The 12,548-nt window shown below is 32.2% G+C and overlaps 1 protein-coding gene across 1 annotated transcript; it reads left to right on the top strand.

Annotated features, from left to right (window-relative positions):
- The first annotated feature begins 1,045 nt into the window (after nucleotides 1-1,045).
- On the top strand, nucleotides 1,046-3,414 carry LOC111392201. The gene is made up of 2 exons (XM_023017479.1): nucleotides 1,046-1,130; nucleotides 3,017-3,414. The coding sequence occupies exons 1-2, from the start codon at nucleotides 1,046-1,048 to the stop codon at nucleotides 3,412-3,414; spliced, it is 483 nt and encodes a 160-aa protein (XP_022873247.1).
- Nucleotides 3,415-12,548: the final 9,134 nt, after the last annotated feature.

The raw sequence follows: 12,548 nt of genomic DNA, 5'->3' as shown, positions 1-12,548 counted from the left end.
TGAGAATTTATTAAGAGGAAATGTTCCAAGTTTTTCGTGGTTGGATAAATTTAAAATATTTGGGAAATTTACAAAAAAAATTGTGTCGTTTATATGCCATTGATCAGTATTTTAAAAGGCGCACTTTAATGGCTCTTAGGCGTGATGTGCGGCGAAAATGTCAAGCCACACCTTATTTAGTGGTCAATGGGCCGCTAATGCGTGCCAAAGCACGATTATGAGCGCCTATTATTTTCTCTTCTTTTTTCAAATTTTTTCTTAAATTCTTTTGCAATTCTTTTAAGTTAAAATTTAAAGATTGATTTCTTCATTTCATCTGTCCTAGATTCAAATCAACCGTTTGAAACTTTGAACGAAGGAAAACTCTTAGCAATTTTTGTTTATTTACTATTTAGTATTTATATTTGAAACTTATCTTTTTGTTGAAAACTTTAAATATGTATAAAATTCCTATAAATCTATTTTAGATGTTTGGTAGGTATTATTTTTAATTATTAAATGATTTTTTGATTGATTAAAAATTAAAATAAGAAAATGCATTTTTACATTTATACTTCGCCCATAACTTGACCTTTACGTATCATCACGTATTAAGTCTTTTAGAACAGTGCCATGAATATGCTGCCATCTCCATCACCGCCATTTGTAATAAACTATGTTACACTTGACAATAACGTCGCCTAACACTATGATCACTTGCCCACAATGTGGGCTAACGCTTCGCTAATATATCTTTCCTTTGTAAGTACTTTTGTCAAAGTGATTTTTTAAAAGTCACTTTTCTCCGGCAGCACATTCTTAAAAAAAATATTTTTCATGTTTTTGCATAATCTTATTCTACTTTATAATTACACATCCTTAAAAAATAATTGTTTTTCAAATAATCACTTCCGCACAAGCTTTAAATTATTTTGGACGACAGAATGTATTTGATGTACAATAATATTAAGGAAGATGTACATATATAATTACAGAATGCCAAGCGACAGATTTTTATTGAACTTTGTACAAAAAAATAGATTTAAAACAGTAATTAAATTCCGCCATGTCATCATCGGTGAAGCTTTTTGGCATTACAATATGTACAAAGCAGCTTTACTCAAAGATTAATGAGGGTGCTGTTTGCCCAGGTTGGATTTTGCCAAGAGGCGCCGTCCTTGGATCGTTTCATTCAAGTCTTTGAGTAAACCATTTGGACATATATGGCCTTCAAATTTAAACTCACTGAATCCACTTAAGGCTTTCCCTATTAATCTTCAATAAAACTAAATGCCCAGGCTTAAAGCCAGGGCAAAATCTAGGGGGCCAAGTGGCGTCTGTTGGAAAAAATTCCAACTTGGGGGGTCACACATGTACATTTATTAGAATGTGTAGTGCTATTTTAAAGTAAATTTAGTCGATAAAGTGATTCATTGGATTTCATTTTGGACTAATGAGTATTAAATTTTATGGGATTAAAGTGTAGAGACCAGAATGTGTTATTTTGAATTGATGAGGGGCCGATTTGAAATAACTTAAATTTAATAAATGTCAATTACAGTTATTTTAATAAATGGTTATGGTCCCCAATTTGAACATGATTTTTTTTGGTATATCTACATCCCCATCAACAGAGACTTTTCAAGAAAACAAAGGAAGGAAAATCACGTATCAATTGGAAGATCAAAACTCAATTAAAGTAGTCAGATTCATGGATCAAGGTATGTTTCCTCAGTTTTCATTGTCTCTTTGATTTCAACATGGAATTTATGATTTTATAAAAGGATTTTATGAATATGGTTCCTTTCAATTTGTACAACAAGTGGTATCAGAGCCATCCATTATTGAAATCTTTGAGAAATTGCAATAATTTGGTATTTTTTGGGTTATTGTTATGGATCTTCCATGATATTTATGTGAAATTTATATTACTGCAATTTTTTTTTTCTTTTGAGATTTTCAAATTTAACTATTTGGATTAATTATTGTTGAATTTGAGAATTGTTTGGCATATTATTTATGGTTATAGATCTAGATCCAGTAAAAGGATTTTGGAATCTAAAGTTTTGAAATTTCATTTTTCGGTTTTGGTTTTAAAAAAAAAAATATTTTTTTTTGCAACTGGATCTGGCCAGCGGCGGTGTCGCTGCCGGCGCTGGCTGCTGTGCAATTTTGTAATCTCAGGTCCTTGCTTGCAATTTCTAATTAGGGTTTTAAAATTAAAAATTTAAATTTCAGTCCCTAAACTTTGTTATCCATCCAAGTTGGACCTTAAGGTTATGTGTTTAATAATTCAGCCCCTAGATTTTGGAAAATTATTTAATCTGGGCCATTAAACTTTTGAATTTTTCAATTAAAGCCCCCAAAGTTCATAATTAATTAAAATTGGCCCTTAAAGTTTTAAAAATTTTCAAATTTTGATCCCTAAAGTTTTGAATTATTAACCCTTAGGTCCCTAAACTTTCTAAAGGCATCTAATAATGCAAAATTAGTGATTCTCTCTCTAAAATTTTGGTACTAAAGACTCCCTTAAGAGGAAGAATTAAGATTTAATTATGTGGGACAATAAAATTCAAATATTTTGGTAATTTATTCATAATAAATTAAGTTTATCTAACATTTTGAATAAACTAATTGAAACAATAGGTCGCCAAAGTGACATCTTTTGTGTAGATTGGTTTATTTGGATGTTTAGATGTTGTGTGTGTGTTTCTTTATGCGGGTATTAGCCGGCCCAAAGGAAGGTTAATACTTGGCCGAATTACATACATACTTGTGGTGGTGAATGTGTGACAATTATAAGGTTTCCATGTAAATAATAAATCAATCCAAAGATAGGTTTTTTATTTGACAGGAGTTATTGTCAATGTTCAATCACTATACCAAGAGTACCACTTGCAATTAGTATTATTGTCCAAAGACTTGATATTAATGTTGCACTAGGTATCTTGAGATGGGGCTTACCATTATTTGAATTTATTGTTCATTAAATATGGATATGAGCATAATTAATTGTTTCTTTCTGTTCTCTCTACAGCTAGTTCATCTGCTACTACAATATCTGCTAATGTCAATTCAATTCCCATACTTAATGGAACAAACTTCAAGGATTGGAAAGAGAACATATTGATTGTTCTTGGCTGCATGGATCTTGACCTTGCACTTCGGGTTGAGGAACCCACTCCTCTTACGGAAGAAAGTTCTCCTGATGAAAGGAGGAACTTTGAGAGGTGGGATCGCTTAAATCGCATGAGTCTAATGATCATTAAGCGCGGCATTCCGGAAGCCTTTAGAGGTGCAGTATCCGAAGGGATAACTTATGCCAAGGAGTTCCTTGCCGAAATTGAGAAGCGTTTTGTGAAAAACGATAAGGCTGAAACAAGCACGCTTTTGCAAAGCTTGATTTCAATGAGTACAAAGGCAAGGGAAACATAAGGGAGTACATCATGGAGATGTCTCATATTGCTTCAAAACTTAAAGGTCTAAAGCTCGAGCTATCTGATGACTTGCTCGTTCATTTGGTATTGATCTCGCTTCCTGCACAGTTCAGTCAATTTAAGGTTAGTTATAACTACCAGAAGGAGAAATGGTCTCTAAATGAGCTCATTTCATATTGTGTGCAAGAGGAAGAAAGGTTGAAGCAAGAAAGAACTGAAAGTGCTCACTTGGCCAGCACTTCTAAGGATAAGGGCAAGAAAAAGAAGAAGGAATATGAAACTGCTCATAAGGGTCCAGCACAAAAGAAACGAAAGGAAGACAAAGATACTTATTTTTTTTTTTGCCATCAGACTGGACATATGAAGAAGGACTATGCCAAATATCACGCATGGCGTGCAAAGAAAGGTACAATTCTTACTTTGGTGTGTTCATGAATAATTTAGCTTCAGTACCTAGAAACACTTGGTGGATAGATTCTGATGCTACTACTCACATTAGTGTTTCTATGCAGGGCTGCCTGAGCTACCGAAAGTCAAGTGATGGTAAAAGATACATCTATGTTGGTGATGGCAAATCGGTGGAAGTTGATGTAATAGGCACTTTTAGGTTATTATTAGGAACTGGTAATTATTTGGATTTGGAAGACACTTTCGTTGTACCGTCTTTTAGACGAAATTTAATTTCTGTTTCTTCTTTGGACAAATCGGGATATTGTTGTTCATTTGGAAACAATCAATTTAGTCTTTCTTTAAATTCCAATATTATTGGTACTGATTAATTATCTACATATGATAACCTGTATTTGCTTGATATTATTGCATCATATAATGAGACCTTGCATGTGGATTCACGTGGTACTAAACGCAAATTAAATAAAGAAAATTTTGCAACATTATGGCATAAGCGCTTAGGTCACATCTCAAAAGCTAGAGTTGAACGACTTGTGTCAGATGGTATTTTGGATTCCCTTGACTTCAAGGATTTTGATGTCTGCATCGAGTGTATCAAGGGAAAACAGACGAAACAAGGAGATTAGGTGCTAAAAGAACTTCAGACGTCTTAGAATTGATATACACAGATATTTGTGGACCATTCCCTACAGCTTCTTGGAATGGCCAACAATATTTTATATCATTCATAGACGATTACTCACGTTATGGGTACCTGTATCTAATACATGAAAAGTATGAGTCACTGGACGTGTTCAACGCTTTTAAAGCTGAGGTTGAGAATCAACTCAACAAAAGGATAAAAAACTTTAGATCTGACCGTGGTTGTGAGTACTACGGCAGATATGACGGTTCAGGTGAACAATGTACGGGACCATTTGCTAAATACCTAGAGGAATGTGAAATCGTCCCACAATACACCATGCCAGGATCGCCTAGCATGAATGGTGTAGTTGAAAGACGAAACAGAACTCTTAGGGACATGGTAATGAGTATGATTAGTCATTCCACCTTACCAAAATCACTCTGGGGAGAAGCATTAAAGACTGCAGCTTATATTTTCAACAGAGTACCAACTAAGGCTACTGCTGAAACACCTTATGAACTTTGGACAGATAGAAAGCCTAGTTTAAACCATTTTTACATTTGGGGATGTCCAGCTGAGGCTAGGCCTTATAGGCCACATGAAAAGAAATTGGACTCCAAAATAGTTAGCAGCTATTTTATTGGTTATTCTGAGCGATCCAGGGGCTATAAATTTTATGATCCCACACTTAAGTCAATTTTTGAAATGGGAACCACAACTTTTTTTGAGGATGTTGAGTTTGGGGGGAGAAATAAGGTTAGAGACATTGTCTTTGAGGAAGAAGTTGAGGAAGGATCGGTTTCGATTCCTACTATTGCTTTTGATAATGTACAAGTTTCAATACTTGTTGTTGATCAAGAAGCATATCCAGAACCTCAACAAGACAATGTTGAAGTACATCCCATCCAAAATGAGGTAATTATTTCAGAAATACAAACTCAACAACCTCAAAAGCCAATACCATTAAGGAGATCCACGAGAGAGAGAGAGAGGAAAAGTACTATTTCGGATGATTTCATAGTATTTCTCCAAGAACATGAGGAAAATAATGGAATGGTAGGAGATGATCCAATCAATTTTCCATCAGGCCATGCAGGGTTCTAACTCTCAAAAGTGGATTGATGCCATGAATGAGGAGTATAAGTCTATGCAAGACAATAAAGTTTGGGATCTTGTCTCGTTACCTGAAGGTGTGAAGCCCATTGGTTGTAAATGGATTTTTAAAACCAAGAGGGATTCAAATGATAATGTGGAGAGATATAAGGCTCGTCTTGTGGCTAAAGACTTTACCCAAAAGGAAGGTATTGATTTCAAAGAGACTTTCTCTCCAGTTTCAACGAAAGACTCTTTTAGGACAGTTATGGCACTTGTTGCGCACTTTGACCTTGAGTTACATCAGATGGATGTCAAGACGACGTTTCTCAATGGTGACATTGATGAGACAATCTATATGGTACAACCAGAAAACTTTGTGTCAGGAGACTCGAAGAACATGGTTTGCAAATTAAAGAAATCCATCTATGGGCTCAAGCAAGCTCCCCGTCAACGGTATCACAAATTTCATCAGGTCATTATTTCATTTGGTTTTGAGGTAAATGTCATTGATGATTGTGTGTATCACAAGTTTAGTGGGACTAAGCATATTTTTCTGGTTTTGTATGTTGATGACATACTGCTTGCCACTAACGATATAGGCATGTTGCACGAAACCAAGAAATTTTTATCGAAGAATTTTGAGATGAAAGATCTTGGTGACGCCTCTTTTGTATTAGGGATTCAGATACATCGGAATCGTTCTCGAGATATTCTTGGATTGTCACAAAAGAGTTATATCGATAAAGTACTTAAGAGGTATGGCATGCAAGACTGTAAACCAGGTGACACCCCTGTCGCTAAGGGAGACAAATTTAGTCTCAAACAGTGCCCGCAAAATGACCTTAAAGCTAAGGAAATGCAGAAGATTCCCTATGCATCAGCTATTGAGAGTCTAATGTATGCTCAAGTATGTAGACGCCCAGACATAGCATTCATTGTCGAAATGCTAGACAGATATTTAAGCAACCCTAGGATGGATCATTGAAAGGCAGCCAAAAGGGTTATGAGGTATCTTAAGAGAACAAAGGATTATATACTCACATATAGCAGATCAGATCAGTTAGAGATCATAGGGTACTCCGATTTTGATTTTGCTGGATGCCAAGATAGTAGAAGATCCACATCAGGTTATATTTATTTGCTAACTGGAGGAGCTATTTCCTAGAAGAGTGCCAAGCAGACACTCATAGCTTCTTCTACCATGGCAGCAGAGTTTGTAGCATGCTATGAGGCATCTAATCATGGAATATGGTTGCGAAATTTTGTCACTGGGCGCTGCATTCTGAATGGCATAGAAAGACCACTAAAGTTGTATTGTGACAACAACTCAGCAGTTCTATATTCTAACAACAACATGAGCTCATCTAAGTCAAAACATATTGACATTAAATTCCTGGTTGTGAAGGAAAGAGTACAGAGTGGACAGATTTCTATAGAGCACATTGGAACAAACTCCATGATTGTGGATCCGCTCACTAAGGGATTACCACCTAAGGTCTTTCATGAGCACACCGCTCATATGGGTGTTGTACTTCTTGAGGATATCATGTTTTAGTAGGAGTTTGTATTCTTATTGTTTTATATATGTTTAGTTCTTTGGACACATTTGTGTATTTGGACATTTTCTGTACAGAAATAAAGTATTCAGTTCATTCCATTCTGTTATTATGTTCAGTATTGATCTCACTTAAGAAATAAGGTTAGACCAGTTGGAAATAGACATGTTCGGATCACATAACATGTAATTTCCATGCTATATTCCCATAATTGATCTATATCATTTGGTTGTATGGGTGTACGTGACCATTGATGAATTTAGTCACGCTAAATGTGACGAAAATCGCTTTGATCCTACATTGATATAACTAATGGACGAGATTGTTTGGAAATACCCTTAATAACGATAGCACAGTTTTGAGCTCATAAGTCTGTGCACATTTATAATGTAACATGTTTGGCCCAATGGGAGATTGTTGAAAAAAATTCCAACTTGGGGGGCCACACATGTATATTTATTAGAATGTGTGGTGCTATTTTAAAGTAAGTTTAGTCGATAAAGTGATCCATTGGATTTAATTTTGGACTAATGGGTATTAAATTTTATGAGATTAAAGTGTAGAGACCAGAAGGTGTTATTTTGAATTGATGAGGGGCCGATTTGAAATAACTTAAAGTTAATAACTGCCAATTGCAGTTATTTTAATAAATGGTTATGGTCCCCAATTTGAACGTGATTTTTTTTTGGTATATCTGCATCTCCATCAATAGAGACTTTTCAAGAAAACAAAGGAAGGAAAATCACGTATCAATTGGAAGATCAAAACTCAATTAAAGCAGTCAGATTCATGGATCAAGGTATGTTTCCGCACTTTTCATTGTCTTTTTGATTTCAACATGGAATTTATGATTTTATAAAATGATTTTATGAATATGGTTCCTTTCAATTTGTGCAACAGCGTCCCCCTATTGAAAGGTCATATATGTCCAAATGCTTTACTCAAGACTTGAATGAAACTATCCTTTACCTTGTCCAACCCAAGGTCGAAGTGTCTTGCCCCGTTTGAGGCAGGGATATCCTCCTTAATTGGGACGAAAAGGCCATTTCAAGGCAAAAACTGTTGTTCAAGTATGGGACAGAATCTTCAGCCTGATTATCTGATTCTTTAAAAATCAAAATTTATTTGAAATCACTCCAACTCGAAATTTTTATGCCCAAATCAATTGGTTACTCAAGTCTTTAGTTCAGCTCCTAAATTATCCACATGCTCCTAAAATTTAATTGAAGAAATTAAAAAATTTATAAATGGAACATAAGAGCTGGGATTGGGATGGGACAATACTACTCATGAAAAATCAAGAGCATACTTGAGCCAGCTTAGGCATCTAAATGGAGTAGAGATGTTTGTTGGAAATATGTGTGGATGGAGTGACAATCAAACGCTCGGTAAGTCTTGAAATTTTGATGGAGTTGCAACAGGAAATGGATCGAATGTTCCAGAAATGGATCAAATGTTCCACCAAATCAGTCCAGAGAATATCACAATATAATTCCAAAATATTCTACAAATTGATGTCAAATGGATGTAATTCGAGAAAAGTGTTGAACACTTTGTCCTTAAGTTGAATTTGCCCCACAACGGTGCCTATAGTTTATGGCAATCAAATTCCAAAATACGATGACTTCTTCTTGTGTGAGTAGCACTTCAACACAAGAGAACAACAAACCAGAAATATAATATATGTACTCTTTGATGCAAACGAGAGAAAACCATAATTTTATGCAATGTTTATGCAAAATTTGGTTGAGAAATAAGAGAGAATGTTATCTTTATGATTGCAAATCATTGGTGTGAAAAAATTGACGTCTCCAGGGTCCTATATGTAGAGGGGAAAAGGTTATGAGTAAAGAAAAGCGATCAAGAACTCAACAACCTTTGTCAAGGGTTGCAACACTTGACGTCGCTAGCTTTCTGCTTAGGCTTCGCTCGAGCATCAAAAATAGTGAGTCATTCGCTTACTCTTCGTAGGACCATCACTCGAGCGATAGGCTAGTGCTAGGCGAACAACGGTGTTGTTGGATTTTTCAGCCATTACCTTCCAAATTTGGATCATAATTTCTCATTCATTTATAATTGGTTTTTGCCTTCCAAATATATCATGATGATCCACTCGATGAGTAGAACAAATTAGTCTATTTACATTCGTAATTTGACTAGTGGATAAAATACAAACATTTGTTCGAAGTCAACACCTAGTCAATTTCAAGTTATACTTAACAACTTTTATGTATCTTTAACCAATTCCATTAATGTGTACCTTTTAACTCATAATAAACTTATTGGGTTGGGTGGACAATAGAAATTTATCAGGGTTATTTAATCCAGTTACTATTGATAGAAAACATTGTGTTAAATCATCATTATCATTATTTTGGTCTAACATAACCTAATATTAGGTTTGGCATCTTGGATTAGACTGATAAAGAATTTAATATAACTTTTGTAATGGATAGTACTAATTATAAATTAAGGTGGATGCATTTTATTATATTTTATCTAGTTAAAATTGAATGTGCATTGCACGTTATTCTAAAATTTTTATAAGTAATGTAAAAGTAATATTTGGTACCAATTTATCGGAAAATTTGATGAGTCTTGGACAACTTAAAGAAAATAAAATATAGCATAAAAATTTAAGAGAAAAAAATTGTACTCTCAAAACTCAATTTCTATAATTCAATTTTTTTGTAGTGATAAAATATTATGAATGAGCAATCTTTTTATATTACATTTAATACATAAAAATTAATTATTAATACATGAATTCAAACACTCATTAAAATTTCTATATACCATATACATGAATATGAATAAATTTATCTATAATTACTTTAGATTCACGTAATTCAAGATTTATCAAGTGAAAATTCAATGAATCTAGATTAATGTGAATATTAATTAATTGAGAATTAATAATACAAATTCCATGAATGATAAATAATTTTGTAGTATTTACGTATTGAAAAATGAAAAATAAGGTATTATTGAAATAATTGAATTATATGAGGGCTAAAATTGTCTATAAAATGATTCTACTCTATGTGATATTTTAATATACAAGTCAAAGTTGAACGTGTATTGCACGTTACTTAAAAATGTTTTATAAGTGATGTAAAAGTTATATTTAGCACCAATTTGTTGGAGGATTTGATGAGTTTCGTACGAATTAAAAAAATAAAATTTAACATAGAAATTTAAGAGAAGAAAATTGTACTCTCAAAACTCAATTTCCATGATTTAAAATTTGTGTAATGATAAAATATTATAAATGATCAATCTTTTTATATTACATTTGATACATAAAAATTAATTGTTAATATCTAAATTTAAATACCCATTAAAATTCTTAGATACATGAATATGAATAAATTCATCTATAATAACTCTAAATTCATGTAATTTAAAATTTATCAAGTGAAAATTCATTGAATCACAAATTTCATAAATGACAATAATTATACAGTATTTATTACATATTGAAAAACGAAAAAATAATGTCTTATTGAAATTATTGAATTATAAGAAGGTTAAAATCTTTCAAAAAATAATTCTCCTCTGATGTGATATTTTAATATATTATAGATATGAATCTTATAACACAAAGTGGATGTTGATTTGAGTTGTGTTGAGTTAGGCTGGCTACTAATCTATAATTAAATGATATATTTATTATTATTATTATTATTATTTATTTATTTTTTTTTATTTTGGCATAGATGGTCCTATATGGTCAAACGTTTAACATAATCTTATATGGTTAGACCATCTATTCAAATCCCAACGAATCACATTTTGAGATATTCAAAATGCTACACGTCACCATAATGAATCCTCTTTATTTCTCTCTTACCTCTCGGACAATATCGCATTTTGGATGGCTCAAGATTCGAGGTGTCATGATTTATATAAACAATCTTATCACGTGTTCATATAGGATCGTCCCATCACAGCATTTCTCCAATTTATCTTGCATTATGTTAATTACTTTTCAGCACAATTACAAAAATAATAATTAAAGTGATTATTTATTCCAGATATTTTATTTCTCTTGAAAAACTACAGTGATTATGCTTATCATTTGTCTTTTACAAAGTATTCTCCTTTTACAAAATTTTAAGAATTTTATGGTGTTTAAACTTTAGACTCCTATTCTATAAATTAAAATAATACCACACTAAGTATCTGGCTTAGCCTCCAATAGCACTTTCTGTGTTATTATAATTTTGTTAAACAAATATTCTATTCATCTATTTGAAAATTTATATTCACATGAAATAACTGTTTAATATGGTATAAGAGGGTAAAGTTTAAAATTCAAATTCCATTTTACTGATCATTAAAACTTAATGTATTAACTTTATTATTAAAAATTAAACCAATCAGCATTTATCATAATTTTTCTCTAAAAATTTAAGTTCTTCATTAAGATCATTCAATCACGAAATTTGCAAGCATAAGAAAATTAGGGCCTTAACTTTAATTCTTATTAAAATTAATGTAATGATTATAACAAATATTAACATCATGATAAATATCTGTGCAAATTAAAAAAATAAAAATTAATGATAGAAATTAATGCAAAGATAATAACCTAATACTTAATTTTTCAAATCTTTAATATGTATATGATAAATGTCCTAAGGGAAAAAGTAAAATGCTTTTGAATTTTGCGTGAAATTAATATACAAAGTTGTATGAGCAAATGGAGATTTCCATTTGTACAAAAAATCGTTCTACAGAATTCTGCCAGAAATCTCACATGTGTGGAATCCATATTGTGATAAAAATTGCCAAAAACTCCTCCCACCCACTCTCAGCTGTGTCTGTTCTGTATGACTTCTGTGTATTCAGATTCTGTACACAAAGCAAGCTTCTAATTTAAGAGATTAATTGTGATTAAAGTAAAATGAATTGCATTAGATTGGCAACTTGCAAAACTTATGGGACTCTTCATTTTTTCCCCTCCTAATTTGCTCCTAGTTAAGAGTTTTTCTCAGAAAAAATAACCAATCAAAAGGGCATATTGGTCATTTGACCATTGTGCTCACAAGGGTAATTATAATTGCACCACAATTTTTACTTCGTACGGCACATTTTAATTACACTTAAGATTCTAAATATTTGTTCATCATATTATCTATGTCCCTGACGTTTTTTCATTACATTCTTTTTCTTAATTTTTCATTAATTAACACCTTGTATCATTTATTTTTAGTTTTCTATTTTGAGAGTCTGTTTTGAAATTGTTAAAAATGTGTTTGATTTGTTATTTTGAAAAATTATTTTTCAAAATAGAAAATTAGAAAACATAATTATTTGGTTTGAAAATTTGAAAAATTATTTTATGACATTTTATTTATTGAAATTTGATTGTTTAGTAAAAAAGAACAATTTTATGTTAATATATATACATTTTAAAGCTGGTGAAATATACAATATTAT

Source organism: Olea europaea, unplaced genomic scaffold (genome assembly GCF_002742605.1).
Source record: "Olea europaea var. sylvestris unplaced genomic scaffold, O_europaea_v1 scaffold901, whole genome shotgun sequence".
Lineage (NCBI taxonomy): Eukaryota > Viridiplantae > Streptophyta > Magnoliopsida > Lamiales > Oleaceae > Olea > Olea europaea.
This window is presented reverse-complemented; position numbering and strand designations above follow the sequence as displayed.